Below are 27,535 nucleotides of genomic sequence, written 5' to 3'. Positions count from 1 at the left end.
AAGCAACACTCCTCTAAACTGTATACTTCCTGAATAGTGAATGTTTATTCAATTATGTATTTGTTTATTCCCCTAAGGAACACGTTAGCTTGTCCATAGTAAAGACTCAGTAAATACTGTTTAAATTCATTACCATTCTATAAAGTATTTTTTAAAAGTACTTTGCAATTTCAATACACTTGTCATTTTTAGAGATGTGTAGCCAAAACACCCCAGTGAAAATAATGGGTGGGGAAGGGGAACAGGTTTTTTCCCCCTTGGCCCCGAGAAGGCTGATATACAGAACATGTGGTTTGACCACGGCAGACACAGTGGGTCATGACGGATGATTCAGAAGGTTGCTCTGTTTCCAAAACAAGAATTTTTATTGCAGTATGTGGAAGGAGCATTAAGACAAGAGGATCCTTGTGGTTTCTCGCTGTATCTGTGGAAAAAATCTGCGGTTAAGGTTTAAATTAAACTGACATTAAAATAGCCTTTGTAGTTACAATGTGCATTTTAACATCTGTTGCTATAGCTATACCAACACTGAATATTGTGAGTGATGGTTTAGGAGTGGTGGAATAAAAATGTGGTTTCCTGCCTATGATTTTCTAGGGTTGACTTGGTCTTTTTTAATGATGAGACATAGACTAAGGAAAATTATTAAGAGCATAGAAAAGAAAACAGAAAGCAAAAATTATTAAGATTCCAAGCACTTCTGGTATGAGGGGAAAAGTATTTAGGACTTCCCAGCACCACATCTGTAATTTTATGGATTCTTTTGTTTTGGCCAGTTTCAGGTTTAGAGCAGTTTTCCTTATGGTTCATGGAGGCTCTCCCATGGCAACCCTGCACACACATTCTGCTCTTTGTTAAGGGACCTTTAAGGATGAACCAAAAAGTATTTTTCATCATAAAATAGTTGGGAACACCTCTTAACCAATTTGTAAAACTGACTGCAAAGATATTTTGTTTTATGCCCTGAATAAGATGTTTCATTTCAGACTAGTTTTCGTTCAATTGAGTACGGCCAATGGGAAAAAAAAAATCACATTATTGGATTTTCCTCTGAAGAAGCAGAGGGGGAGCTACATCCAGAATTAATAAACACCTCTCTAATATACCATCATCATATGTATTTATGGTAATGTTGTTTCTGTTTGTTTCTCAATAAATTTGAGTAAACTCAAAGAACTTATGTTGAAAATAATTTAATTATGCCAAACATACTGTATATGACAAATACTAGGATAAAAAGGTGTTTGTATATTTGTTGTGGTGGTGTAGTACACTCTGTGGCAAGGCAGCAAGAGCGAGTAGATAAACATTGGACCTGATTCTGCATCTTACTTGCTATGTGACTTTAGGCAAGTCAGGTGGCCTCTCTGAGCCTTAGTATTTTATATATATATAAAATAGGGATGATGCTGGCCTTGTGGGGTGTTATGCATAAGAGGTGATAACTGCACAGTGCCTGGGACACAACAGTTCTTCAGTAATAGAAACCTGGTTTCAGTGTATTGAGACATTATTAATGGAATCATTGGTAGAAATTTGACATCATTTTTACTGAAAGAGTTTTTACTTGAATGAATGCTGAACATTTATGAATCTAGAATGGGGAAGAAACATCAGATTCAGGTTCTGTAACCTCAGATATTACCTCACTCACAAATCATGACGTTTTACATACTCACTGTTAATATATGGCACCAAAAATTCAATGAAAACAACCTCTCGAAAAATCATTTGAATTTTAGTGTATTTGATAGCATTTTTTTCCCCTCAGAAGTCTAGTCTCTGAGAGGAAAGCAAGAAATTCTGTGAAAACTGACTTTAGAAAGAACAGTGAATATTTTTCTTCTTGCTCATTTATATGCAGTAACCAAAATTAGTCATTTAATCACTGTTCTGAGATGATGCTTTCTTTACCAGGCTACTATATGTAGAATTCTGAAATAAGGTCTGAAAACCCGGGTTAACTAGAAAATTAATGTCAATTACTCTTAAGTTTAGAGTAACTTCAAATTCCAAATGAATAAACTTTTCTTCTAGTCAAGGACTAAAAATATTTTTTTCACCACATGCAAACTTTTTAAAATATCTGTTAAAAACATTTTCATTTCCAGGAAAATGAGAGAAAATAATTAAGAGCAACATGGAGATTTTAAAAGGTGAAAAATAGTAGTGAAAACTATATTCAATTCTAAGATTCATGATTTCTCTTCAGATCAATATAAAATAATACCCTTTTAGAAATTCCTTTTTAAAATATTTCAAAGTCTACATTCTTTTGAATGAATATAATAATATATTGAATTAATATAATTGCATATAATTTAATAAATGAGAACAGAAACAAGATTATGTTAACCACTATCAGAATACATACAATATCCTTCAAGATAGCTAGACATAGGGACTTTAAACAGGCTTAATTTCTGTCTAAGAACTAATGATTAGAGTTAAAAGGTGTCTCATTTTAAATGAGAAAATCCATTATATTCATCTCCAGTGGTAAGCGATGATTATTATATTGTAATTATATTCTATACTGGCTCAATATTTCAGCCAAAGTTGCTGAAGAGTAGGAAAAATAATTATAGCAAGAAATTCTATGAAGTGTACATCAAGAAATGTAAAACGAGGGAGAAATCCTTCACGAGAATGGCTTGCATGATGGCATCAGGGTTGGGTACACAGGGCACACATTAAATATGTATTTTGCAGGCTGATTTCTAAGTCACCTCCTAGCTTTGAAGTTATTTTCATAAGATTCTATCAATAGTATTGAGAGATACAGACGGTTGCATTAGGCATTAGAACATTATAATGCCATTTGTGCATAAATAGCCTTTTAAAAAATTCTGTATTCTGTGCTTATCTATATAGAATAGAATTTGTTTTTCTGGCTACACTCTCATAGAAAAATTTGTGGAAATTGTACATCACTAAAGCCATTTGGCTGAGAGATGTTACCTAGTTTAGTAAGAAAATCTCTGTTATTTAAAAGTTTCCTAACCTTTTTCAAGTCCTGATCTGTTACAGAATGGTTGGATGACTTTAGAAAGCATCAGCTTTATATTTTGCAAAATTAGAACCATGTGAGAAGCTTTACTCAGAGGAGGAATATGTAGCTAGGAGATTTGAGCCTAATACAATGGTCCACAAATTAGAAATATTATTTAATGAACCACAGCGAAGTCCAGAAAGAACAGTTATAAGAGCAAATAAAATTCCAAAGAGTAATAAAAGAGCTATAAGGAAGAGACTCATTTAATGCCTAGAACCAAAGAAAAAAGCATCATTTGGGCACTTCACAGAATGAAAGATGCTCTCCAGAAATCCTGGAAAGCAAAGTCAAGTGGGCCTTAGGAAGCATCACTACAAACAAAGCTAGTGGAGGTGATGGAATTCCAGTTGAGCTATTTCAAATCCTCAAAGATGATGCTGTGAAAGTGCTGCACTCAATATGCCAGCAAATTTAAACTCAGCAGTGGTCACACACTGGAAAAGTCTCAGTTTTCATTCCAATCCCAAAGAAAGGCAATGCCAAAGAATGCTCAAACTACTGCATGATTACACTCATCTCACATGATAGCAAAGTAATGCTCAAAATTCTCCAAGCTAGGCTTCAACAGTATGTGAATCGAGAGCTTCCAGATGTTCAAGCGGAATTTAGAAAAGGCAGAAGAAACAGAGATCAAATTGCCAACATCTGTTGGATCATAGAAAAAGCAACAGAGGTCCAGAAAAACATCTACTTCTGCTTCATTGACTACACCTAAAAGAAATCAACCCTGAATATTCCATTGGAAGGACCGATGCTGAAGCTAAAGCTCCAATACTTTGGCCACCTGATGTGAAGAACTAAGTTATTGGAAAAGACCCTGATGCTGGGAAAGATTGAAGGCAGGAGGAGAAGGGGACGACAGAGAATGAGATGGTTGGATGGCATCACTGACTTGATGGACATGAGTTTGAGCAAACTCTGGGAGTAGATGATGGACAGGGAAGCCTGGTGTGCTGTGGTTCATGGAGTCATGAAGAGTCAGACATGACTGAGTGACTGAACTGAACTGATAATGTATACTCATTTCACATACTCACAGAGGGCTCACATGCCTTCCTGTTACTATCATTTGTTGTCTTCTAATTCTTTCACCACTTTTTAGATAAGTATGATCATTACCTCTTAATGGATGGAAAAATACTCAAAAGTTTATTAGCTGCTCAAAATCACACTTATTAAGTCCAAGAGACAACACTTGAAATCAGATCTTCTAACAGTACTAAGATAGTAAGAAAAACATCAAAATTGACAAAAGCTAAAGCTGTGAATGGATACATGGATGAAAAAGTCGGATCAAGATCATAAAAGTATGATTATGGTCTCAATTCAAGGAAGCTGGAAGATAAAATGAGACTGTGAAATTTCCAAAAACTGAATCCACTATTTCATTCAGACCCCACAGGGTGACAGATAGTTACTTAGCAACTAATACAGCAAATATTTGCTGAACTTGATCAACGCAAGACTCTGCTTGGAGTGACAAGTGAAACAAAGATCTCTAAAGTGAAATCTTTATTCTTAAAAAAATTACCATTGAGTAAATGACACAAGTTAAGAAGTTAAGTTGCTGCTATAAGGCATCTATTCACCCCTTTACCCATCTATTCATCTACAAATACTTAGACATTTCTATGTGCCCTCAAGACAGTCATGAATAAGATATAGGTAATAAAATGATAATGGAAAATATCCTCTGCAGGGTAGAGATGTCTTTCAACAGAGAAAGGCCTCTGGAAGACTAAATGAGACTGGGAGAAACTCTTCACCTGGGAGAGCAAACTGACTGAGAACAGAGTTGAGGATTCCTAGGAAAATGAACCAAGCACACCAACCCCACAGCTTTTCATGCTGGCTCTTATATGTTTCTGGAGGAAAATGACTAGACAGGCAACAGCTATAATGAGAAGACCGTGATAAGTAAAAATATTAAAGTCTATGAATAAAAAGCACCTGGTGATAAAATTATAAGTAAATCATTGATCACTCCCTAAGTCAAATAAATGTCAAAATCAAATAGATGTTGTGGAAATCACTGGTCCAAGGACCTGTTAGAAGTTTTAGAGTAGTTCTCAAGGTCTCCTGCAGTCTCTTAGAAAAAGGAATGGCAACTGGCAAAGAATCAGTCTTAGAGACTGAACCCTCAGGGGAATTCTGAGTATAAATGAAATCCTCCTAGTTCACATACACATGACAAGTTATTCTCTCCTAACCCTTCTTGTGTGATATTATGGTAAAAAATTCTGTATTTCTCATAATCCCAAGAGAGGAACATACCTCGTGGTAATCATCCATGAAAATAAATACTAGCTGGAATCTTTAAAGAGTGCATGAATCATGGTGCCATATAGTATACTGACTCACATGAGAAGCTTGAAGTAAAAATGTGGGGTTCAAGGAGGAAGATACTTCATGGAGTTGTAATGAGCCTTCATGAAGATGGTTTTAGAGCCAGGTTTTCAAGTTTGGGTAAGATTTGACCCTGCAAAATTGGGAAGAGATGAAGAATAAAAGTCACTCCTTTTGACAAGAACATATGAGAATCCAGAAGCTCAACGGTCAAATAATGAAGGATCTGTTAGGAAAAGACCAAATCATCTGTTTTGGCTGGTACATGGCAGAAAGGTAGGCGAATCATGGGGAATCAGACAGTAAATGTTACTTGGGCCACAGCATGGAGAGATTCCAGGTAATAGCTAAACAAAATGACTTGGCCTTTATTCAGTAGAAAATAAAAAGTCATTGAAGGTACTAAGTAGGGAAGTAATATAATCGACACTGTGTTTTAGGAAGAAGGCACCAGCAGGAAAGTGTAAGGTAAGTTGGAAGGGGGCGAAAGAGAAAGGGAAATGAGTAAGTTGCTGCAATAGTGTTTAATCACCACTTAACCTATGACTCCTGGGTTCCTAAAGAACATTCCCTATGGGACTGAGGCGAGAAAATGTTCTCTGAGCTCACTGTCTGCTGACCACAATTCTTATTTCAGTGAACAGTGTTTCCTTAATACTCAATTCACTAGAGGCAAGCCTAGAATTCAAATTCCTTGTTTTCATTTACCCTGAATTTTTGTTTTGTTTTGTTTTGGTGGATTTATTACCCAAAGTACCCACCAAAATCCATTTTAAAACTTTTATTTCACATTTTTGAAAAATTCTTTCCTATTTTTTGATTAATTAGGATTAATTTCTTTTATATCAGAATATATGCTTAGTTGTTCAGTCGTGTCCGACTCTTTGTGACCCTATGGACTGTGGCCGGCCAGGTTCCTCTGTCCATAGGGATTCTGCAGGCAAGAAAACTGGAGTGGGTTGCCATGCCCTTCTCTAGGAGATCTTCCCAACCCAGGCAGGGATCAAACCCAGGTCTCCCACATTGCAGGCAGATTCTTTACCATCTGAGCTACCAGACCAAGTATTTGCCCTGTATTTCTTTATGAAATGAAAGTACTTACCTTATTTAACCCTGGAGATGGCCAGTCAAATGATTTAACACTTTTTATTATCTTTTGGCACTTGGTGGAGGGTTGAGAGATAGCTGGATTATGGAAAGAAATGAAATTTTGGTCATTATTGATTTCGGATATAAATAAAGACCATAAAATCCAAACTGTAAGAACAGTTTGACAGTTTTTATGCTATATGCAATCTTCATCACACAGCCTGCTCTGTCATTTGCACAGGGAATAACCCAAATGCCATTTTCTCTTTCCCCAAACAAGGGCTGATGTTCAGTTGACATGCATTGGCAAGAGATACTGATTCTGAAGTGCTGAAATATTTCTATAAGGGTTAGTATAGCCACTATCCCGAGCCTTCTGAGTGTCTTCTCCCTCCAACTAACCCAGCTGTTCCTGCCTGCCCCAAAGGACTCTTCAAGAACTCTCTACAATCTAAAAGCAAAGAGGTGGAATTGGAACAGTAGGAGCCCTAGACGAACCTAGCTGGGTCCTACAGACAATGTCTTATGCTCTATGTCCCTTCTGTTCAACTGGTGAAATATTTTGAATTATATCTACCTAAAGGATACTTTGGCCACCTCATGCGACGAGTTGACTCACTGGAAAAGAGTCTGATGCTGGGAGGGATTGGGGGTGGGAGGAGACGGGGACGAAAGAGAATGAGATGGCTGGATGGCATCACCGACTCGATGGACGTGAGTTTGAGTGAACTCCGGGAGTTGGTGATGGACAGGGAGGCCTGGCGTGCTGTGATTTATGGGGTCGCAAAGAGTCGGAAACGACTGAGAGACTGAACTGAACTGAAAGGCAACTTTCTTTTCCCAGGGAATTATATTCCTTGCATCTAATTACAATAAAAGGAAACAAAATTTTTTTAAAAACTGCTTACTTTATCTGGAATCTAGGTGTGATGTGTCTCTGCCTCTCAGTTCTGCCTCTCACTAGGTGGATTATTATCTCAGGCTTTTTCATGTGATAAGAGATAGGCTGCTGGTATTTCCTCAGAATACTTCCCTAGCATCTGCTGTCCAAAAAGAAGAAAATTCTACCTCCCAATTTCTGTATGAAAAGATTGAAGAAAAGAATTCTGATTGGTTCTGATTAGGTCACGTGCCAACTCTTGGACCAATCACCATGGCCAGAGGCATGAGATTTTAAACAGTTCTTTGCCTGAAAGTTATGTATGATGCTCTCCCCACAAAGCTGAAAAGTTTGCTATTTCCTTTAGAGTTTAATGAGGACCATATTACTATAATGCATTAATATGTATTTCTGGATTGTACACTCCTTTATCAGTTACTTATTTTTCCTTCAACAGCATGTCAGCTGATGATGCAAAGTATTGCTATCCATTGGCAGATTACAGCATTTCTGGAGAGGGTAGGATCACTAGGGATAATGTTGTTCGCTGGACTCTCTGATTCTAATTCTTTGTTTTAATATTATTAGTTTTTTTCACATCCCCAGAATTCATCTGTCCTGAAAAAATATCTTTTTCTCCTTCTCCACTTACACAGATTCATAGTAATGATTATTTTCCTCTGTCTAAATTGTCCTGAGGTCGCAGTGAGTTTTCAGGTTTCAGCAGTTTTCAGAGGACTTTCAAACATCTGCAATCCATTCTCGATCCCTTCTCCCATCTCCCACAGTTTCAGTACCTCACAAAATTCTTGAACATAGTAAGAGACTTACTAAATATCTATTTATTAGCTTTGCCTCCCTTCTTGTTTTCAGGGAACAGTTAAATCTTAGCATTTTCTTTATAAAACATGAAGTGAGGGAAAAAATAGAATACTGAAATAGAAACCATTACCAATGCAGCACAAGCATCATTTGGAGGAAAACTGTTTTTGCATAAAATTGAAACTGACTGTACTGTGCAATTTCTTTTATAAGAAGATTCGAGGAAGAAGCAGGAACATCAGGGAGTAGTAATAAGCCCCCATTTTGGATGTTAATCATCCTCCCTTTCATTTAGCACTTGCAATTTAATTAAGGAACGTACACTGTTCAAATAATGAGACTTTCATTCAGTCTGTATCATTGCAATTTAAATGGATTTTCTAACAACTGCCCTTAAGACCATAAGATTATTTTAAGAGCCCTGTGAGGTTTTTAGTGTGTTTTTTTTTGTTGTTGTTGTTGTTATTGTTATTTCCAGTTTATCTAATGGAGGTAATACACAGTTATGGATGAATGTGACTGGATTGGCAAGCAGAGAGAAAATGTAGTGGGTAAAAACAAATGTCACTTGATCATTTGTTCATTCAACAGGATAAGCACAGCACACTATAGAAGCAGGAGTTCCAAACTGTCGTAGCAGAACCCAGTGAAGAAACAGCCTTGAATCTGTGATGTGGTTGAAAGGCATTGTGGGGCTTTCATTTCACTCATTTCGCTCCAAGCTCTTCATTTCACAGATAAGGGCAGTGAAATTAAGTGACTTGCTCACATGATTGCAGAGCTAGAATGAGAATCCCATTCTCCTAAATCAGTTCATTCATTTCTGAATAAAATCATTTTTATATTTTGAATGTTCTTTCTGTTCAGTAAATTGTGAGAAAATCCAAATAATTTGTAAACTGACTGTTTCACTCCAGAATAACAGGTGACTCAGCAGTGAAGAATCCATCTGCTAGTGCAGGAGACGAGGGTTAAATCCCTGAGTCAGGAAGATACCCTGGAGAAGTAAATGGCAACCCACTCCAGTATTCTTGCCTGGGAAATCCACGGACAGAGGAGCCTGGTGGGCTATTGTCCACGGGATAGCAAGAATCAGACACGACTTAGGGAGTAAACCGCCACCACTAAACCACCACCATACTTAGATTATTAAGGAATTTAACCATTGTATGAAATAATAAACCTCTGATACTATATTACATTTGGGGTAGGGAAAGAGATGGATCTGAAGGATGATAAGGTAGCACTCCAACAGGGGGTGCAAATGGCACTTCCACTCTACATTATCCTCAGGGATAACCCCTCCCAGTGCCCCCTCCTGGGTCTGCCCCACCCCCGGTCACCTCCCGCCCTCCTATCCGATGCCCCCAGACCACCAAGGCCCCATTCTTTTCATGCTTCATTCCGTTTTCCCTGACCTCCACCTGGACACAGAGAGCTTGAAAATAAAATATTAAATGGTTAAAAATCACTGGTGAACCTAAGTTTTTTAAAACACTCCCCTGGGTTTAGAAACGCACGTAGAAGATGCGCCTCCCCACAATGTGCTCTGTACACAGCGCTCACTCCTCTAATCGAGGCTGCCTTTCCCCAGGATGTATTCTAACCCAGCCAGTTCAGTCACTCAGTGGTGTCCAACTCTTGCTACCCCATGGACTGCAGCATGCCAGGCCTCCCTGTCCATCACCAACTCCCGGAGTCCACCCAAACTCATGTCCATGGAGTCCTGTGTGTGTGTGCATTTGCGGTCAGTTGTGTCCTGCTGCTGCTGCTAATGCTGCTAAGTCACTTCAGTCGTGTCCGACTCTGTGTGACCCCATAGACGGAAGCCCACCAGGCTCCCCTGTCCCTGGGATTCTCCAGGCAAGAACACTGGAGTGGGTCGTTGCCCCTAATGATGACAGCTAGCTTTCGCACTGTTTTACAGCTGTTGATTTCCCTGTTGATTCTTAAAGACAATTGCTTATTTTTTCTTCACTGTGTCTTAAATGGTACCAGGCTTTAAGCCAACAAAGAAATATTTCTTTATAACTTACTATATGTTGGGATCCGTGCTCTGGGGCATAATAGTGAGCCTCTTTCCTTGGAAGCTTCAGCTCAAAGTCAAGGCCGACAGGAAATGGGGAGGGGATGGGCTTAGGAAGAGGGAACACACAAAAGAAACTTTGTAGATACGACATTAATGAATAAATGAGAAAACAGTGTCTTTCTCCTTGTGAAACTCACATTCTAGTAGGAGAAACAGACATGTAAACCAGAGTGAATGGGTGTTTCCATTTGAACAAATAAATACCCTAGTGGGTCAAGGGTTGGTGAGGAGTCAGACAATAGCCGACTGTCCCAAATGTGTGACACTTAGCAAGGCTGACCCAGATGGATGAGGTGGGTTAGAGGGAAGAGTTTTTATACAGTTAAAGACTTAGGAAACCAGTCTTTAAGACATCTGCAAATTGAATGACATGGTGGAAGAACTGGATGCACTGGGGGCATGATGGGAAAGGAGAATCCAGATCTTAGGGGAATTGGTATCCCAGGCCAAGGAGTTTAGACTTTACCATTTAGATGAGTGTTCATCAATTTATGTGTCACCTGTTAGTGGGTCATGAATCGTCAGTGGGTTGCATCATTTAATAAGCATTTTAAATGAATATATTAGAATAGAAAATGTCAGGGCATTTCATGGGAAAAGAATAAGTTTGGAGGTAGATCAACTGTTTCAGTTATATCTCTCTACATTATTATATATGTGTATGTGCACAGGATTTTCTTCTTTCCTTTTTTCTCTCAGCTGTACCCGCAGCTTGTGGGACCTCGGTTCCCCCACCAGGGCTGAACCCAGGTCATGGCAGTGAAAGTGTGGAGTCCTAACCATTAGGCCACCAGGGACTCTACAGGATTTTCTTACAGCACATCCATCCTTACCAAACAGGTTTGAAAACCACTGCTGCCATAGTGGGGAAACCACTGAAGAGTTTAAAGCTGGGACAAGATCAGCTTTTGCATTTGGAAAAATGCCATGGTTTCAGTAAGAATGGATTAAAGGGTCAAGGCTATTTAGGGCTTGGCTTGAAGAAATCAAAGACAATAAAATCATATTTCTCAGAGGGAGAAAAGGCTGTAGACTTGAGAGCTGCCTGATAGATTGATGTGCTGACTCATTCCCCCTTTTCACCTGCACTGCTACTCTTCTTTTTTGGCCCTTGTCATTTCTTTTCTAATCAATGACTCCTGACTCATCCAGATACTTGTGTTCTAGACTGACTCAAATCATCCTTGGTACTGCACTGAAAGATACACCGGACCATGCCACTCTCCTGCTTTAAGTACTTCAGTGACCACTCATCACCTCACGACCCAACCTTTCTATAAGCTTCAGTTCCTGCCTCTCCTTTTGGCCTTTTCAATACATCCTGTGCAGATTCTTATCTCTGTGTTTCGGCTTCTGTCATCCTCTCTGCTGAAAGTGTCCTTCTTATTTCAATTCACCTGGTTTCCTTTAACTCAGCCTTCAAGACTCAGTTTAACCATCACTTCCTCCAGGAAGCCTTCCTTGATTTCTCCCAATGGAAGAAATGGGCCAAATACCTCCCTTTTTTTTTCTGTCATGGCACTTCATATAAAACTCTCTCAGGACTTGGAACCATAATTATAATAGTTAATATAGTAATCATGTGTTCACCCAGTGCCAAGCATTATCTCATTTAGTCCTCACAAAACCCTGATGAGACTGGTATTACTATTATCTTCATTTTACAGATGTAGAAACTGAGCTTTGAGAAGGCTCAATCGGTTGCCTAAGCAGTGATGCTAGGCTCTGCAGCCAGGAAATGTGGTTCTAGAGCTTATGTTTTTAACTAATTGCTACATTAACACATACTATGATGTGATAAGCCACAGGCTCCTGGGGCGGTACCCTCTGAAATGCAAGCAACCGCACTCAAAGTTCACTCAAGCAATTATATTTCTTTGTGTCTCCACCACCCAGCATAATGCCAGGCGGATGAGTTGAACTTTTGTTAAAACCATTAAATGCTACAGAGTTTGCCAACCAGGTTAACTACTGAGAAGGATCCACTGGATTTGGGAATGAGGTTTGTTGGCATCTCAGTAAAAACTTGTTTTAATGGAATAAGACTCTTTGTCACATTCTTCCCTTTAGTCCCAGAAAATATAAAGTGATCTAAAACATTTGTTTAATGGATAAATTGCAATGGGTTGAGGAGTAAATGAAAGGTAAAGAGATGGAGATGATGTTTTCAGGCAGCTTAGCTAAGAAGGAAAAGGGCTGCAGTGGTGGTGAAAGGGTTTTTAGAACCAGGAGGTTGGTGGGTGAAAAGGTGGTCTTTTGTGTTTAGTTAGTTTGATGGCTTTTTAGAGATATTGCAAGAACAATATGCTAGGAGACAGTAGCCAAGAGAGAAGTAAAAAATCCTGGAACAGGGGACTATCAGAGGAGCCAAAGCATGTGTGGGTGGGTTAGCTGTGGCCAGGCTAGCCAGGTTCTTTCCGGGGGATCAGCCCAGCCTTGCCATTTTCGCTGAGTCTTATTTTTTCAATTCAAAAAGCAAATGGCACATACTGTTCCTTCCAGATATTACCTGAAATAATTGTCTTCTATTTCCTCTTTTTTCTTTTTGTCTTTTTTCTTTTAATTTTCTCAATCCAAGAAAGACTAATTCAAACTAAAATCTCAGTCCCAGAACTTAAAGGACTGAGAAAAACTTCACCTCCATTTCCAAAGAATGACTTAGGTCAGTGAATTCTGAGCTGTTTCTCTTTAAAGCTCAGTGGGTGGGATGGGGTGGGGTGGGGTGAGGGTGTTGGTGGCAGCTCAGAACAGAATAGAGAGATGTGGGTGTTCTCACTGCTGCCTCTTCCCCCTAGTCCTCCCCACCACACCACCCCTAGCCCAGCCCTGGGGAAACACAGGGGTAGACCCTGAGAATCTAGAACAGGATGCAGTTACCTTGGTCAGGGCTGAGAAGAAAGGACCGGGAAGTCCCAAGGGTGATGGCATGAAAGGATGGGGAATTCCAGAAGCCACTCTGTCTCCTCTTGGAGTCTGCTCTGCGGAGTTGTTGCCTTGTAAGGGAAATAGTTATGCAGAGCATATGTGATTGAGGATGGTAGTAGTGTTAAGATATATAAAGGAATAAATATAGTTACTGTCAAAAATAATCAAACAATTCCTGTTTCTATTGCCGACTATTTGTAAGTCCTAAGGCCAGCCTCTGTGGAATCAGAAAGAAGCCTGAGATGTTGTCCTCACCCTTATGCTCCAGTTAGACAGATGGCACAGGATAACAACCAGTGAGCATCAAAGTCCCATTTTTTTTTTAATTAAAAAAATTATTTATTTATTTAGGATGTGCTGGATCTTCTTTGTTACTGCTTGGGCTTTTCTCTAGTTCCAGCGAGTACGAGTTATTCTCTAGTTGTGGTACGCAAGCTTCTCGTTACAGTGGCTTCTCTTGCTGCAGAGTACAGGCTCTCGAGTGCTCGGGCTTCAGTAGTTGTGGCTCCCAGGCTCCAGAGTGCAGGTTCAATAGGTGTGACACATAGGCTTAGCTGTTCCAAGACACGTGGTATCTTCTCGGACCTGGGCTCGAACCCGTGTCTTCCTCATTGGCAAGCAGATTCGTTACCACTGAGTCACCAGGGAAGCACCAGAATACCACAGTTTTATATAAGCAATAAACACTACAGATGTTCAAAGAAAAGAAAGCTAGATGATGACCACAGATAGCTGAAGTGAAGAAATCAGATTAATACCACTGACCTTGTCTTACAGCCCTGTTTTATTTTAGGACTCATGCTGTGAAGCAGCCCCAGCCACCAAAGTGAGAGGAATTTGCCTTCCAGGATCCTTCTCCTGAATTACATTAATGTCATAACCAGCCTGTTGGCAGGCACCCCTCTGGAAAAGGAATAGGTGTGGAGATCTCTTTTCATAATCAGTTGAATTATTCAAATAATTTTACTGGAAAATTTGCTTGAATATATCTGAACTGAAGGTTATGGTGGCATCATATAAACAAAGTCAGTTTTCTATAATAAAAAACACCTCTCCGGAAATTGCCAAAGTCTGTGTCCAACATCAAGTTCTCTTAGGAAAGGAAAAGACAGCTCTTCACTCCCAAAAAGCAAAACGAATGATGCTGCCTTGTGAATTCACAGATAAGTACCTGAACACTCTATAATGGTTCAGTTGACATGCATTATTGGCTAAACATATTAAGAATAATATCTGTTTACTAATTTTGTAATGGGAAAAAAGCACTAGTGGAAAATCCCTCAAAGCTGGCCAATCTCTTTAATCCCATCTGGTGATTTTCTAGTCAGGGATTATTGCTTGTAGAGTGTTTTTTTTTTTTTTTTTTTCAAATAAATTAACAAAACCAAGACAGATTTAGCTAAGAAATTGGCTTAATATTTTGCATACACACTGTTCAGCAAGAGTAGCTGGGAAGTGAAAAGAAAGGCCTTACTCTTTGACTCTGCCCTCTGGAGAGGTAATTGCTGCTTTAAAAATCTGGTGCAGTTTGGAGAACAGGCTTCCAGAAACCCCAAGTGAGGGAGTTCTTGATTCGTCCAGGGTCAGAAGGATATCTCACCCTCAGTCTATGTTTGTTTACAAGGCTAGTCACAAACGGGTGTGTGGCTCTGAATAAAACCAGGACCAGGTGGCCTAGGAGCCCGGACAGCAGCCTGTATCCGGGCATTGATTTTTCCCACACACGCAGCTGCTCCAGTTTTCCGAAAGCCATTGTGACAGGTCTCTGAGGGGCTCCCCAAGCCACTCGCTGTCAGCGACTCCCTGCAGCAGCGCAATTCATCGCCTGAAGGAACACAATAGGCCGCTTGTAGCTGGAAGTCCCTGGGGCCCGGGGAGCGGTTCTGCACTCAGCAGTTTTCGAGGGCACCTTGCCGGCGTCCAAGGCCGGAGGGAGGGCCCGTGTCCTCACCCCCGTCCAGCCTTCTCTCAGGCTCAAGCACACGTCGTCAACCGCGTCATGGATCAGGCCAATAAAGGGCGCTTGGAGGCCCCAGAGCAATGAAATGTGTAACGGAGTAGTGCGGAGGGCCAGGCGGACGCCAGGAGGAGGGCTTAGCCAGAGGAGATAAACCATTTCCAGACAGGCAGGCGATTGCTGCCCGTCACCGTCCTGTTACAAAATGTATTCCGTTCTGTCGCTCAGTCGTGACCGACTCTTTGCGACCCCGTGGACTGTAGCCTACCAGGCTTCTCCGTCCATGGGATTCTCCAGGCAAGAATACTGGAGTGGGTTACCGTTTCCTTCTCCAGGGGATCTTCCCGACCCAGGGATCGAACCCGGGTCTCCCGCATTGGAGGCAGATGCTTTAACCTCTGAGCCACCAGGGAAGCCTATAGCCTGGTGTTAATCTCCTGGTTGTACATTATGGAGCATCTGACCTTTATCTGAAGATTGGTTACTGAGATAAGCCTTAGAAACTAACCTAGAGTGTCCTTTTTAATAACTTAATTAAATCTTTTAGCAGTATCACGTAACAAGGAACTGTTTCAGCAGTGAGTCTTAGTAAACACTAGACATTAACAAAACTAGAAACTTAATTTAACAATTTACAAAACTTAATATTCCGTGATTTTTCATTATGGAGGCCCTGTAGCCAGGGAGGTTTTAACCCATCTAATAAAAAAATGAGGTTTGTCAGGGAGCTGGGAAAAGCCAAGCAGCCCTCTTGGATTTCCCATAGCCCTGACTCTGATTTCCAGCTATTGTTTTTCATTTTCCAATTTAGAAGCAGACTTTTGCCATGGTTTAGGGACATTAGGATGGCACAAGTCTAACAGAGTTTTTGTATAAGCAGAATGAGCTTTTACATGTCTACAAACCCGACAATTGGATTAATTTCTAAAACTAGCATAGGATCAGGCCTATGGTAGAAAAGCATTTGATTTATATGCAGAGGTCTAAGAAATCAAGAAAACATTATAAATTATCATACGAATCAGGTCCAGCATCTTGGGCAAGCTGTCTACCTCTGATGTCGTCGTCTTCTCATCCTGGTGTAGTGTAGTTTCTTCTGAAAAAAAAGTCCTTCCATCCAGGTTGGAGACAGTCCCTTAAATTACGTCTTTTCTAGTCCTGGTTGCAGGTCATGAGGCATCTGATCTTCATCCAAAGATAGATCACTGAGACAAGCTTCAGAAACAAACCTAGGGTGCTCTTCAAGAACTCAACCAAATCCTATATTAATATCACATAACAGCAAACATCCATTCAGGAAATGAGTCTTAGTAGATACAGACTTCCATTAACAAACTGGGATTTAACACTCATTGAAACATCATTTTTTTCCCTAAAATTACTCTCATTTTTACCAAATATAACCAAATTAAGACTTGTTTACAAAATAAATCTGTTCTCAATAAACTTGACCTGATTATTTATATAACCATAGACTTCTTTTTTTTTTTTTGCTGAAACTTTTATGGAGTCTCAAACTTAACTTTAAGACCTTTCAGGGTTAGAGAAAGTCATCTCAAAGGCTTATCACAGATTTTGCGTAACAGATGTGAGTGAATTCCTCCCTTTCTTAAGGTCTCCCAAACTAAGATTTCTGTACCTGCTGGTGAGATAACCTTCTTAGTTTATCTGATAAAGTTACTGGAAGCCTAAGAGTTTCCAGTCTCTGAAGGGGTCAGACAGAGAAAAATGTTAAATGCTTCAATTTGTCTATTAAATACCATTTTACCAAATTACTGTTAAGTCATAATTAAAACACAGATTCAAACCAGTAATTTTTCAGAAACCATAAAAGTTATAAGCATATTTGTCTATTTTTATAACACCTTTCCTCCTAACGGCTCTGGAGAAAGGGAATAGTTATAAACTTTCCTCTCCACATTCTCTGTGGAAAGAGAGGGAGAGTCCTAGTCCCAGGTCTGTGAGACTCCGAAGGGGTTAATTTGTTGAAGGTCATGTGGAATCAGAGAACTTTCTAATGAAATGTCACCCACTCCTTGCCCCCAGTGCAAGGTGTTGAGTCTCAAAACACTCCCTCTGAGAAGACTTGAGGAAATCATATATTCAGTTAGTTTACTTGAAATATAATAGATTCTAATAACCAAAGCCCCAGGAATATGACACATGCATCACAAGTAGATCCTGGCAAGTCACTGGGCTTTTTCCCTGGAAGACTTCAGCAGAATATGGCTATTGGTTTCAAGTCTCCAACTCATTCAGCTTTACAGCTTGAATCTTTCCCCAGAAATCCCATAAAATTAAAATTGAGTCCTCCCATCCCCATGAGCCTGATCATTCTTCTCTGCCTTACCTCCCCCCTTATTATTTATTTAAATAATTTATTCCCTTAATAAATAAATTTATTTTTTTACTCAAAAGTCGAGCTCCATGAGGGTAAGTTTTGGGGGATCTGACTTGCAAATTTTCAATGACTAGATTATGCCTGACACATAGCTGGTCTCTAACAGTGAGTGATAAACCCATGAGTGGAAGTTACTGGGTTCTTTTTAAGTTCAGTTCAGTCGCTCAGTCGTGTCTGACTCTTTGCAACCCCATGAATCACAGCATGCCAGGCCTCCCTGTCCATCACCAACTCCCGGACTTCACTCAAACTCATGTCCATCGAGTCGGTGATGCCATTCAGCCATCTCATTCTCTGTAGTCCCCGTCTCCTCCCACCCCCAATCCCTCCCAGCATCAGAGTCTTTTCCAGTGAGTCAACTCATCGCATGAGGTGGCCAAAGTATTGGAGTTTCAGCTTTAGCATCAGTCTTTCCAATGAACACCCAGGATTGATCTCCTTTAGAATGGACTGGTTGGATCTCCTTGAAGTCCAAGGGACTCTCAAGAGTCTTCTCCAGCACCACAGTTCAAAAGCATCAATTCTTCGGCGATCAGCTTTCTTCACAGTCCAACTCTCACATCCATACATGACCACGGGAAAAACCATAGCCTTGACTAGATGGACCTTGGTTGGCAAAGTAAAGTCTCTGCTTTTTAATATGCTATCTAGGCTGGTCATAACTTTCCTTCCAAGGAGTAAGCGTCTTTTAGCTGCTATCAAATAAAATGACAATTCTTTATGTGACTCTTCAGTTCAGTTCAGTTGCTCAGTCGTGTCTGACTCTCTGCGACCCCATGAATCACCGCACGCCAGGCCTCCCTGTCCATCACCAACTCCCGGAGTTCACTCAAACTCATGTCCATTGAGTCGGTGATGCCATCCAGCCATCTCATTCTCTTTCATCCCCGTCTCCTCCCGCCCCCAATCCCTCTCAGCATCAGCCCTATGATTTCTAACATACAGAAGTTCACAGATCATTTGTATTCTCTGGAGTGAGATGTCTCTAAATTCTTGTCCCTTTATAAACTCCCCCTTTTCTTCTTATAACTTCATGAAAAATTAGATTCAGTCACATGGAAATTCTTCCACTATACATTGAGCAACTGTAAGACTGTATTGCACAAGGCTTAGTCTAGATATTATGGTCCATAAATATGAAACATATTTCAATGCACCTAGATTCTTAGTAAGGTCATGCAAATTTATATGATGATAAATCTGTTTAAAATTCTATTCATAGTAACCCCTAAGTTAAATCTACTTGGCAAAAGAGACATTGAAAATAAGCCAGAATAGACTGATATTAAAACACAAGGTTGGCAGCTAATCAGGAACGGTTACCAAACTTCAAGCTCAAATCTCTCTGAAGAAGAAGAATAAAAAATATTTTCCGTCTCTAATGAAATTTCGTACTTTTTAGATTGATCAAAAACACATTTGGTGCTATCATCAGAAAGAAAGCTTCTACTGTAGTCTTTAACTTTGAGAGTTTCATTTAGACCTTCATTAGTGAATCAAGTAAACACTTTGAATGCACCTACTAATATGCTTATGGGGCCCCAGAGTGCAAGAAATACTGATGGAAATCTTCCCAATGTTAACATTAGGATAGTAAATGTAAAAAGATTATTTTAAATGGCATTTAAAAGAATACCTATACATAAAACAATTAAAAGATACATATGTAACCACAGAAAGAAATACGGTGACTTTATTTGCTTGAGATTCTTATATACTTTAAAAAAAATTATTCTTCTAAAAAATTAAAGAACAGGACACTGTAAAAAGAAGGAGAACTAAGGCATCCATGATCCTAACAGGAAACATATCAGTTTCTATTTTGCCTGTTACTTTCTTGCTTTTTGTCTATAGCTTTGGCTATAGATAGTACATGTATTTTTACATTTGCAATTATAGTGATTGAACAATTCTGCACTTGGCTTTTTTGGTTTAATTGCATTCTAAACATTTTTCATGTTGCCACAGGGTCTTCACAATATTTATTTTTAGTGATGGCATAATATTCCATCAAATTGCTTAAACATTCTTATGCTATTGCAATTTTAGTTTATTCTCAGTATTTAAAAAAAATTTAAAAATCTAGTTGTCAGCATTACTAACTAAAATTCAGTACTGTGATTTTATTTTTTTCATCCCTTTAGTATACACTATTTTCACCAATTGTTTAACTATAAAAGAATCCTCTGAAGTTTCAAAGAACATGAAAAAGACATTAAATCAGGATAAATTTCAAGCACTTGATGACAAGTCATAAAGTACTCCAGCACTTGTTAAAACTGCATACTTGTAAAGCAGTAGACACTGGATTCAAGATGCTGGGTCCTGCCTTTGCTTGACACCAGTGTTGTGTGTTGGGGAAACTTGCTTCAATTCTCTGTGCCTCTGTCTTCTCATCTGCAAAATGGGATTAGTAATAGTACCTGTAATGTAAGACTATTCTGAGGATTAAACAAAACTCTGCCTGTTAAATACCTAGAACAGTGTCTTTTGTATTTAAAGTGCTATATAAATATTAGCCTTTAAAACTATTTTTTTTAAAATTTTGACTGTGTTGGGTCTTCGTTGCTGTCCACAGGCATTCTCTAGTTGTGGTGTGTGGGCTTAATTACCCCTTGGCAGGCAGGACCTTATTTCTTCAACCAGGGATTGAATCCTCATCCCCTTCATTGGAAGGCAGATTCTTAACCACAGGACCATCAGGGAAATCCCATAAATGTTATCCTTTTGATGTTAGAATAGCTTTACTTTTTTTTTTTTCCTCTACAAGATTTCTACATGAAAGTAAGGGAAGTGGTAAGTTTTAAAACTTTAAGAAAAAAAATGAGATAATTTCCTAGCCAGGAGAAACTTTTTTTATAAGCAAGTTTTTACAGTAGTGAAATATGTATTAATTCATTTAGCAGCAATTAGATTCTAAGCTCTGGCATTAATGTTTTCTCTGGTTGGTTACAACACCTAGCAATTCACCTTAGACATTTGTGACTATCATTCTGTCAACAGAAACATAATAGTAAGAGTCAACGTAAAATTGGCACAATTTACTCAACACTGTGTGCCAGGCAAAATGCTTGGACATTTTCAAATATTTTAACATCTGGCTCAACAACCTCAGAGGAAATATTATTCCCCGAATCTTATAGATGGGGCGACAGTCTCAGTAAGTTGAAATGATCAGCCAAAAACCACACACTCTGGGTAAGTGAGTAGCCAGCATTGATGGATTCGGATTAAGATCTAATAGAGAAGTGGAGAGACTCCTTTCAAGAGTGTCCATCCCACCAAATTTCCCACCAAAGCCCCATTAGATATCAACGTAGGTAAAACACACTTTTTCTTTCCTTTGCACATTGTAGGTACGAAGATGGATCAAGAGCCCGATGGTCAGTGTGGACAAGCATCAGAGTCCCAGCCTGAAGTACGCAGGCCCCTCGGTGGTGCCCATGCCACCAGGGGAACCAGACTTTGAGCCTTCCTTGTGTCAGACGTGCCTGGGAGACCATGCTTTCCAAAGAGGGGTTCTCTCTCAGGAGAAGGAGTCGTGCTCGTGGGAAACTCAATCCGGATGTGAAGTAAGTTTGCTGTGGATCCATTCTCCTGAAAGGATTCTAGGTCTTTGTGTGTTCTTTTGTATCCATTCCAGAGTATGCTTTGAAATTTATTTTTTTTTAATGCATATTTGTTAAGCTTCTGAGGAGAATGTAGTATTGTGGCCTGTGTTAGCTCTTTGTACTAGCCATTTTTTCAGATGACTTCACTTTTTAGAGCAGTTTTTGGTTCACAGCAATGCCAAGAGGAAGGTATAGAGATTTCCCATACATTCCCTAACCCCAGACATACAGTCTCTCCCACTAGCAGCTTCCCCACCAGAGTGGAATATTTGTTACAGCTGATGAACCTACACGGAAACATCATCACCAGAAGTTCATAGCTTACACAAGGGTTAACTCTTGATGTTGCACATTGTGTGGGTTTGAACAAATGTATAATGACGTGTATCCATCATTACAGTATCATATGGAATAGTTTCACTGCCCTGAAAACCCTCTGTGCTCCACTTCAGCATCCCTCTCTTCTCCCAACTCCCGGTCAACCATGGATGTTTTTGCTCTCTCCATTGTTTTGTCTTTCCCAGATGCCATCCATTGGAATCATCCCATAGGTTGTCTTCATTTTTTATGCTATCCCAAGATTGATACAACAATGTTTTGGTCAACTAGAAGCTGCTCCTAAGTTGTTTGATCACACAGAGATAAATTCTTGTATGATTCAGGAAATATAACAGTCATCTAAAGTTTGTAACCACCACTGAAATATTTTTTGTTCAACATGATTTGACCCATAACAGAGAACTTTATCAATAAATTTTCATATATACTTATATTTTTATTTTTCTATATCACTGAACTGACTGATATCACTCCATGAGGTTTTTTCAGGGGTGGGGAGGGGTTCAGTTCAGTCGCTCAGTCGTGTCCGACTCTTTGCGACCCCATGAACCACAGCACACCAGGCCTCCCTGTCCATCACCAACTCCCGGAGTTCACTCAAACTCATGTCCATCGAGCCAGTGATGGGAGGGGTGGTGATATAATAATTTCTCTTATTCAAGGAAGCCAAATAACTGACTTATTTCGTAGTTCTAAGATTTCAAAGATTTAATATTGTATTTTTAACTTAAAACTTAATTAGCCTTATTTATTTAGACTTTTTAAACCATCAGATTATATATTTTTATTATTACCAACTTACTGACATAAAAACATAACAGTAAGAAAACAGGACATGTTAATACAAAGTACAATTAATTGCAAATAATCTTCCACTATATTATTTCAAGTTAGTGCATCATAAGATGATAAATGTTAATAACTCCTCCTGCCTTTTTTTAAAAATGTCAACAATTTGCAGAGATAAAGAAATCAATTTAGCTGCTAAAAAATAAAGATAAAAAGGCTTGAATCTGAATTCCTTTTAACCCTGAGAAAGGCAGTATCTTTGAAACTATTACCTCATGAAAAAGTAAGATCCTTCTTTCTAGGGTTATTGGAAATATCAGATGAGATACATATATAATATTTCATAATCTGTAAAGTGCCATGCAAATAGGAATCATTATTATTTATGCTTGCTGATGTACGTGTTAGCTAAGCCTGTAAATCTGCAACACTGAATTAGACTTCCATGTGTAGGTTCGAAGTTTGCTGATCTACTAACATTTATCACAAGGCATTTATTGTTTCCCCTCATGAAAGAAATGGCAACTCACTCTAGTATTCTTGCATAGGAAATCCCATGGACAGAGGAGCCTGGTGGGCTATAGTCCATGGGGTCGCAAAAGAATTGGACAGGACTTACCAACTAAAATAGTAACAACAACAAATTTGTTGTTTAGTTAGTCACTGGTTCAACTCCATGTTAATCATAAAAGGCAATAAATAGAGTTTAAATGCAAGGATTGGCAAACTTTTTCTGTAAAGATTCAGAGAGCAAATGTTTTTGGCTTTGTGAGCCATGCAGTCTCTGTCACTCTGATTTAGCTCTGCCCTTGTAGGAAAAGCAGCCATAGATAACACATAAATGAATGGGCCTGACTGTGTTTGAATAAAACTTTTATTTACAAAAGCATGTGGCTGGTCCACCAGTCATACTTTTCAGACTCTTGGACTCTTAGAGTCTAAAATGAGTTTGTCAACTCCTTAGAGCCTAAAGAACTATTCATGACTCAAAGGCAGAGAGAAAGCTCTGCAATTCCTATATAGAGTCCAAATGGCTAGTCCTAAATGTTTACTGGAGGGCCTACTAAAATGCCCAGCTGTTGGGAGTAGAGTTAAGTTAATGAATAAATGAAATTCCACTCAAGAAGAAACAATAAACAAAGAACTGGAAGGAATTTTTCTTTTACTTTATCTAGGATTACAGATGACTCAGTCTCCAATTCACAATAGATTACCTGGTTTTGACTTGGGCTTCCCTGGTGGCTCAGTGGTAAAGAATCTGCCTGCCAATGCAGGAGACGTGGGTTCAACCCCTGAGAAGATCACCTAGGGAAAGAAATAACCTACTCCAGTAGTCTTGCCTGGGAAATCCCATGGGACAAAGGAATCTGACGGGCTATATAGTCCATGGGGTCACAAAAAGAGTCAAACATAACTTAGCCACTAAGGAACAACAACCTGGTTCTGATTGCTGCTGCTGCTACTGCTAAGTCACTTCAGTCGTGTCCGACTCTGTGTGACCCCATAGACGGAAGCCCACCAGGCTCCCCCGTCCCTGGGATTCTCCAGGCAAGAACACTGGAGTGGGTTGCCATTTCCTTCTCCAATGTGTGAAAGTGAAAAGTGAAAATGAAGTCGCTCAGTCGTGTCCGACCCATGGCGACCCCACGGACTGCAGCCTACCAGGCTCCTCCATCCATGGGATTTTTTAAGCAATAGTACTGGAGTGGCTTGCCATTGCCTTCTCCGCTGGTTCTGATTAGGTGGGTTTTTTCTTAAGGTCATCACAAACCAAAGAGACACTTATATTTTGACAGTCTAAAAATGAATCTAGGTACTTCCCTGGCAGTCTAGTGGCTAAGACCACACTTCCACTCCCAGGTCCATGGGTTCAATCCCTGGTCTGGGAACTAAGATTCTACAAAAAAATTTAAAAAGTAAATCTATACTTTGTATCCTTTAAGAATTAAACCATGAAATAGTTCCTTAGATGCTTTTGAACTGTGGTGTTGGAGAAGACTCTTGAGAGTCCCTTGGACTGCAAGGAGATCCAACCAGTCCATTCTAAAGGAGATCAATCCTGGGTGTTCATTGGAAGGACTGATGCTAAAGCTGAAACTCCAATACTTTGGCCACCTCATGCGACGAGTTGACTCACTGGAAAAGACTCTGATGCTAGGAAAGGTTGGGGGCGGGAGGAGAAGGGGACGACAGAAAATGAGATGGCTGGATGGCATCACCGACTCTGTGGACATGCGTTTGAGTGAAGTCCGGGAGTTGGTGATGGACAGGGAGGCCTGGCGTGCTGTGATTCATGGGGTCGCGGAGAGTCGGACACGACTGAGCGACTGAACTGAACTGAACTGTCCTTTTAGGAAGTGGAGATGTGTGCCAAGGAGACGGAGAGGCTGTTAGATGCAGAGGCCTGGTAGTGAGTGTCTCCAGTTGTCCCCAACAACTCCTGATGTGGATTATTTTAAGCAAGTCATCAATTCATCCTTCCTGCTCAATGTCCCCTCCCATGAAAACTAAGACTATTCATGCGTGCCATCAAGATTCTTCCTAGGAGTTTTTTGGTACTTTGCAGGTGAGATGGGATTTAAAAAGTTTTCTGTAAACATAAATTTACATATAGTGCTCTGGAGTCAAGCAACCCACCTGCTGCTGTAGTGCTGCCCCAAGGTCAATATATGAACTTGAACATGTCACAAAAGCTCTTAAACACTGTATGATTGGCCTAACATAATTAACTCCAAAGCCCTTTTTAGTCTGAAATCTTGTGGTTGAAATTTGATGACCTATAAATGAGAAAAAACAATATTTGATGTATAAAGATAAAGCATAGAAAATGAGGTGAGAAAATTTCAAATAAATAAGAAAGCAAACAAAGCACAAGTCTTTTATGAATACTTGTGAGGGTTTTTTTTTCTCTGACTTTAAAATAGTACAGTCTAAATGTTACCTTTAATGGCCAAAATATCACTAACATATATACTGCTGTTAGTTCGTGCCAGGTCTTGCCAATTGTCTAGTTAGTAGCCTTTAAACATGTCTCTTCCATGGAGGAAACTGGGATATACGTTCTGCCAGTAAATCACACAGAAAAACAATATCATGACGTTATTAGTAGTGCTGTCTAAAAAAGGACTGTTTATTAAACAGACCTTTCTGGGAATGAGATGGGAAAAGGATAACATAGAGATGTGTATGGTGTTACTGAATATGCATGCCAGAGGAACTCAAGTTGAAGTCAACTTTTAGTTCCTAAAGAGATGGAAACCATACTAGGTTTTCAACGGGTGCATGCTGACTAAGCACATTCATAAATTCTATTCTGCGCCTTCTCTCTCACAGCACCTCCAATATCCAGATCATCCTAGCTGGAAAACAAGAAAGGAGTGTTTTGGTTTAGTTTTTCTTTTAAATTTATTTTTATTTATTTATTTATTTGGCTTTGATGGGTCTTAGTTGTTGTATGTGGGATCTTCAATATTCAGTGCAGCATGTGGGATCTAGTTCCCCAAATCAGGGACTGAACCCAGACTCCCTGCGTTGTGAGCTTAGAGTCCTAGCCACTGGGCAACCAGGAAGTCCCCCAAAAAAGGAGTGTTTTGGAGTGGCAGAGGGGAAGGAAATCTGGTGTGAGAGAAAGCATAGGATTGGATCAAGATAGCAGCCTGAATATTTAATGTCGTCTCTTCTTCCCTTAAATGATAGAAAACACTCATACACACAAACACACACACATTTTAATTTATAATAGTGCTGGAAAACAAGGTATGCCATTGTATGAATAAGAATCTCTGAAAAACAGAAGGCAGGTAAGATTGATGAGAAACTACAGTCCAAAAGGATCACATCAAAGACATATCTAACAGATTGGAATATTGTAAGCTTTTATATTCAAAAGAATACAGTATGTTGAAAAATGATGATGATCCACGCAAGACATAATAAAAGGAAAGCAGGGTTTCCCTCATAGCTCAGTCGATAAAGAATCTGCCTGCAATGCAGGAGACCTGGGTTCAATTCCTGGGTCGGGAAGATCCCCTAGAGAAGGAAATGGCAATCCACTCCAGTATTCTTGCCTGAAGAATCCCAGAGTCAGAGAAGCCTGGCAGGCTACAGTCCATGGGGTCGCAAGAGTCAGACACAACTTAGCGACTACACCACCACCATAGTGTTAACAATATTAATATCAGAAAAAAATACAATGCAAGGCAAAAAATTTTGAAAGGAACAAAGAGAAATATTTCACATTGATACTAAGATAGATATTGATATTGAAAGATAGCTATTAAGAGAAAACATTCACCAACCTTTATGCACTTAGTAACATAACATGGAAATATTTAAAGCAACAAATAATAGAAAAATTCATGTCATAGAAGAATATTTTTGTTATACTTCTCCCAGGAATTGCCAGTTCAAGAAAACTGATAATATGTGAGGATCAGTTCAGTTCAGTCACTCAGTCGTGTCCGACTCTTTGTGACCCCATGAATCGCAGCACGCCAGGCCTCCCTGTCCATCACCAACTCCTGAAGTTCACTCAAACTCATGTCCATCGAGTCGGTGATGCCATCCAACCATCTCATTCTCTGTCATCCCCTTCTCCTCCTGCCCCCAATCCCTCCCAGCATCAGAGTCTTTTCCAGTGAGTCAACTCATCGCATGAGGTGGCCAAAGTATTAGAGTTTCAGCTTTAGCATCTAGAGGACTTTAATACAACTGACCATATCTGATTTACGCTGAGATTAGTATCCAGTAAAGAATATACTTTATTTTAAGCACACATGGAACAGTTACAAAAACTGACCAAGAATTAGATCACGAAGCATATCTCATCAAATTCCAAAAAGCAGAAATCATACAGGCCCTATTGGCTAATTACAATTTGATAAAATTAGAAACTGAAAACAATATGAGAGTCACACTGCCATTCTCAGCCAACCACCCACCTGGAATTCACAAACATTCTTCTTATAACTCTGGGCTTACAGTGGAAATAAAGAAAGAAAACTATAACTAAAAACTATTTTAAGTGCCTTCAGTTCCACCAGGGAAATGGAAATTGAAACAATGAAATCCATTTGTTTTTAATCCATCAGATTGTCAAAGTTTGAAAAATTGAAAATGTCATGGTAAAAGTACAGTAGTAGTAGTAGTAGTGGAAACTAGTAGTGGAAGGATTTTTTAGCAATGCTTTTCTATTAAAATTTTTTAAATCTTGTGCCTTTTAACTTAGCAAAT

The 27,535-nt window shown here is 39.5% G+C and overlaps 1 protein-coding gene and 1 long non-coding RNA gene across 2 annotated transcripts in view; one reads left to right on the top strand and one right to left on the bottom strand.

Moving 5' to 3' along the window:
* Positions 1-27,535, top strand: part of SGK1 (serum/glucocorticoid regulated kinase 1) — a 115,828-nt gene that overhangs the window by 25,633 nt on the left and 62,660 nt on the right. Inside the window, exon 2 of the mRNA XM_088840768.1 lies at positions 20,921-21,136. Within this exon, the coding sequence (XP_088696894.1) occupies positions 20,921-21,136 (216 nt within the window). The remainder of the gene's footprint in view (positions 1-20,920; positions 21,137-27,535) is intronic.
* Positions 6,503-16,308, bottom strand: LOC129561020 (uncharacterized). Its single transcript, XR_008686910.2, has 3 exons — positions 16,182-16,308; positions 13,159-13,274; positions 6,503-6,586 (listed from the first exon to the last, which is right to left on the bottom strand). It is a non-coding gene; the product is annotated as an uncharacterized LOC129561020 (long non-coding RNA).

Source organism: Moschus berezovskii, chromosome 10 (assembly GCF_049115385.1).
Source record: "Moschus berezovskii isolate FMDL1 chromosome 10, NW_MosBer_1.0, whole genome shotgun sequence".
Classification (NCBI taxonomy): Eukaryota; Metazoa; Chordata; class Mammalia; order Artiodactyla; family Moschidae; genus Moschus; species Moschus berezovskii.
The sequence above is the reverse complement of the archived record's forward strand: the minus strand, read 5'-3'. Positions and strand labels throughout refer to the sequence as shown.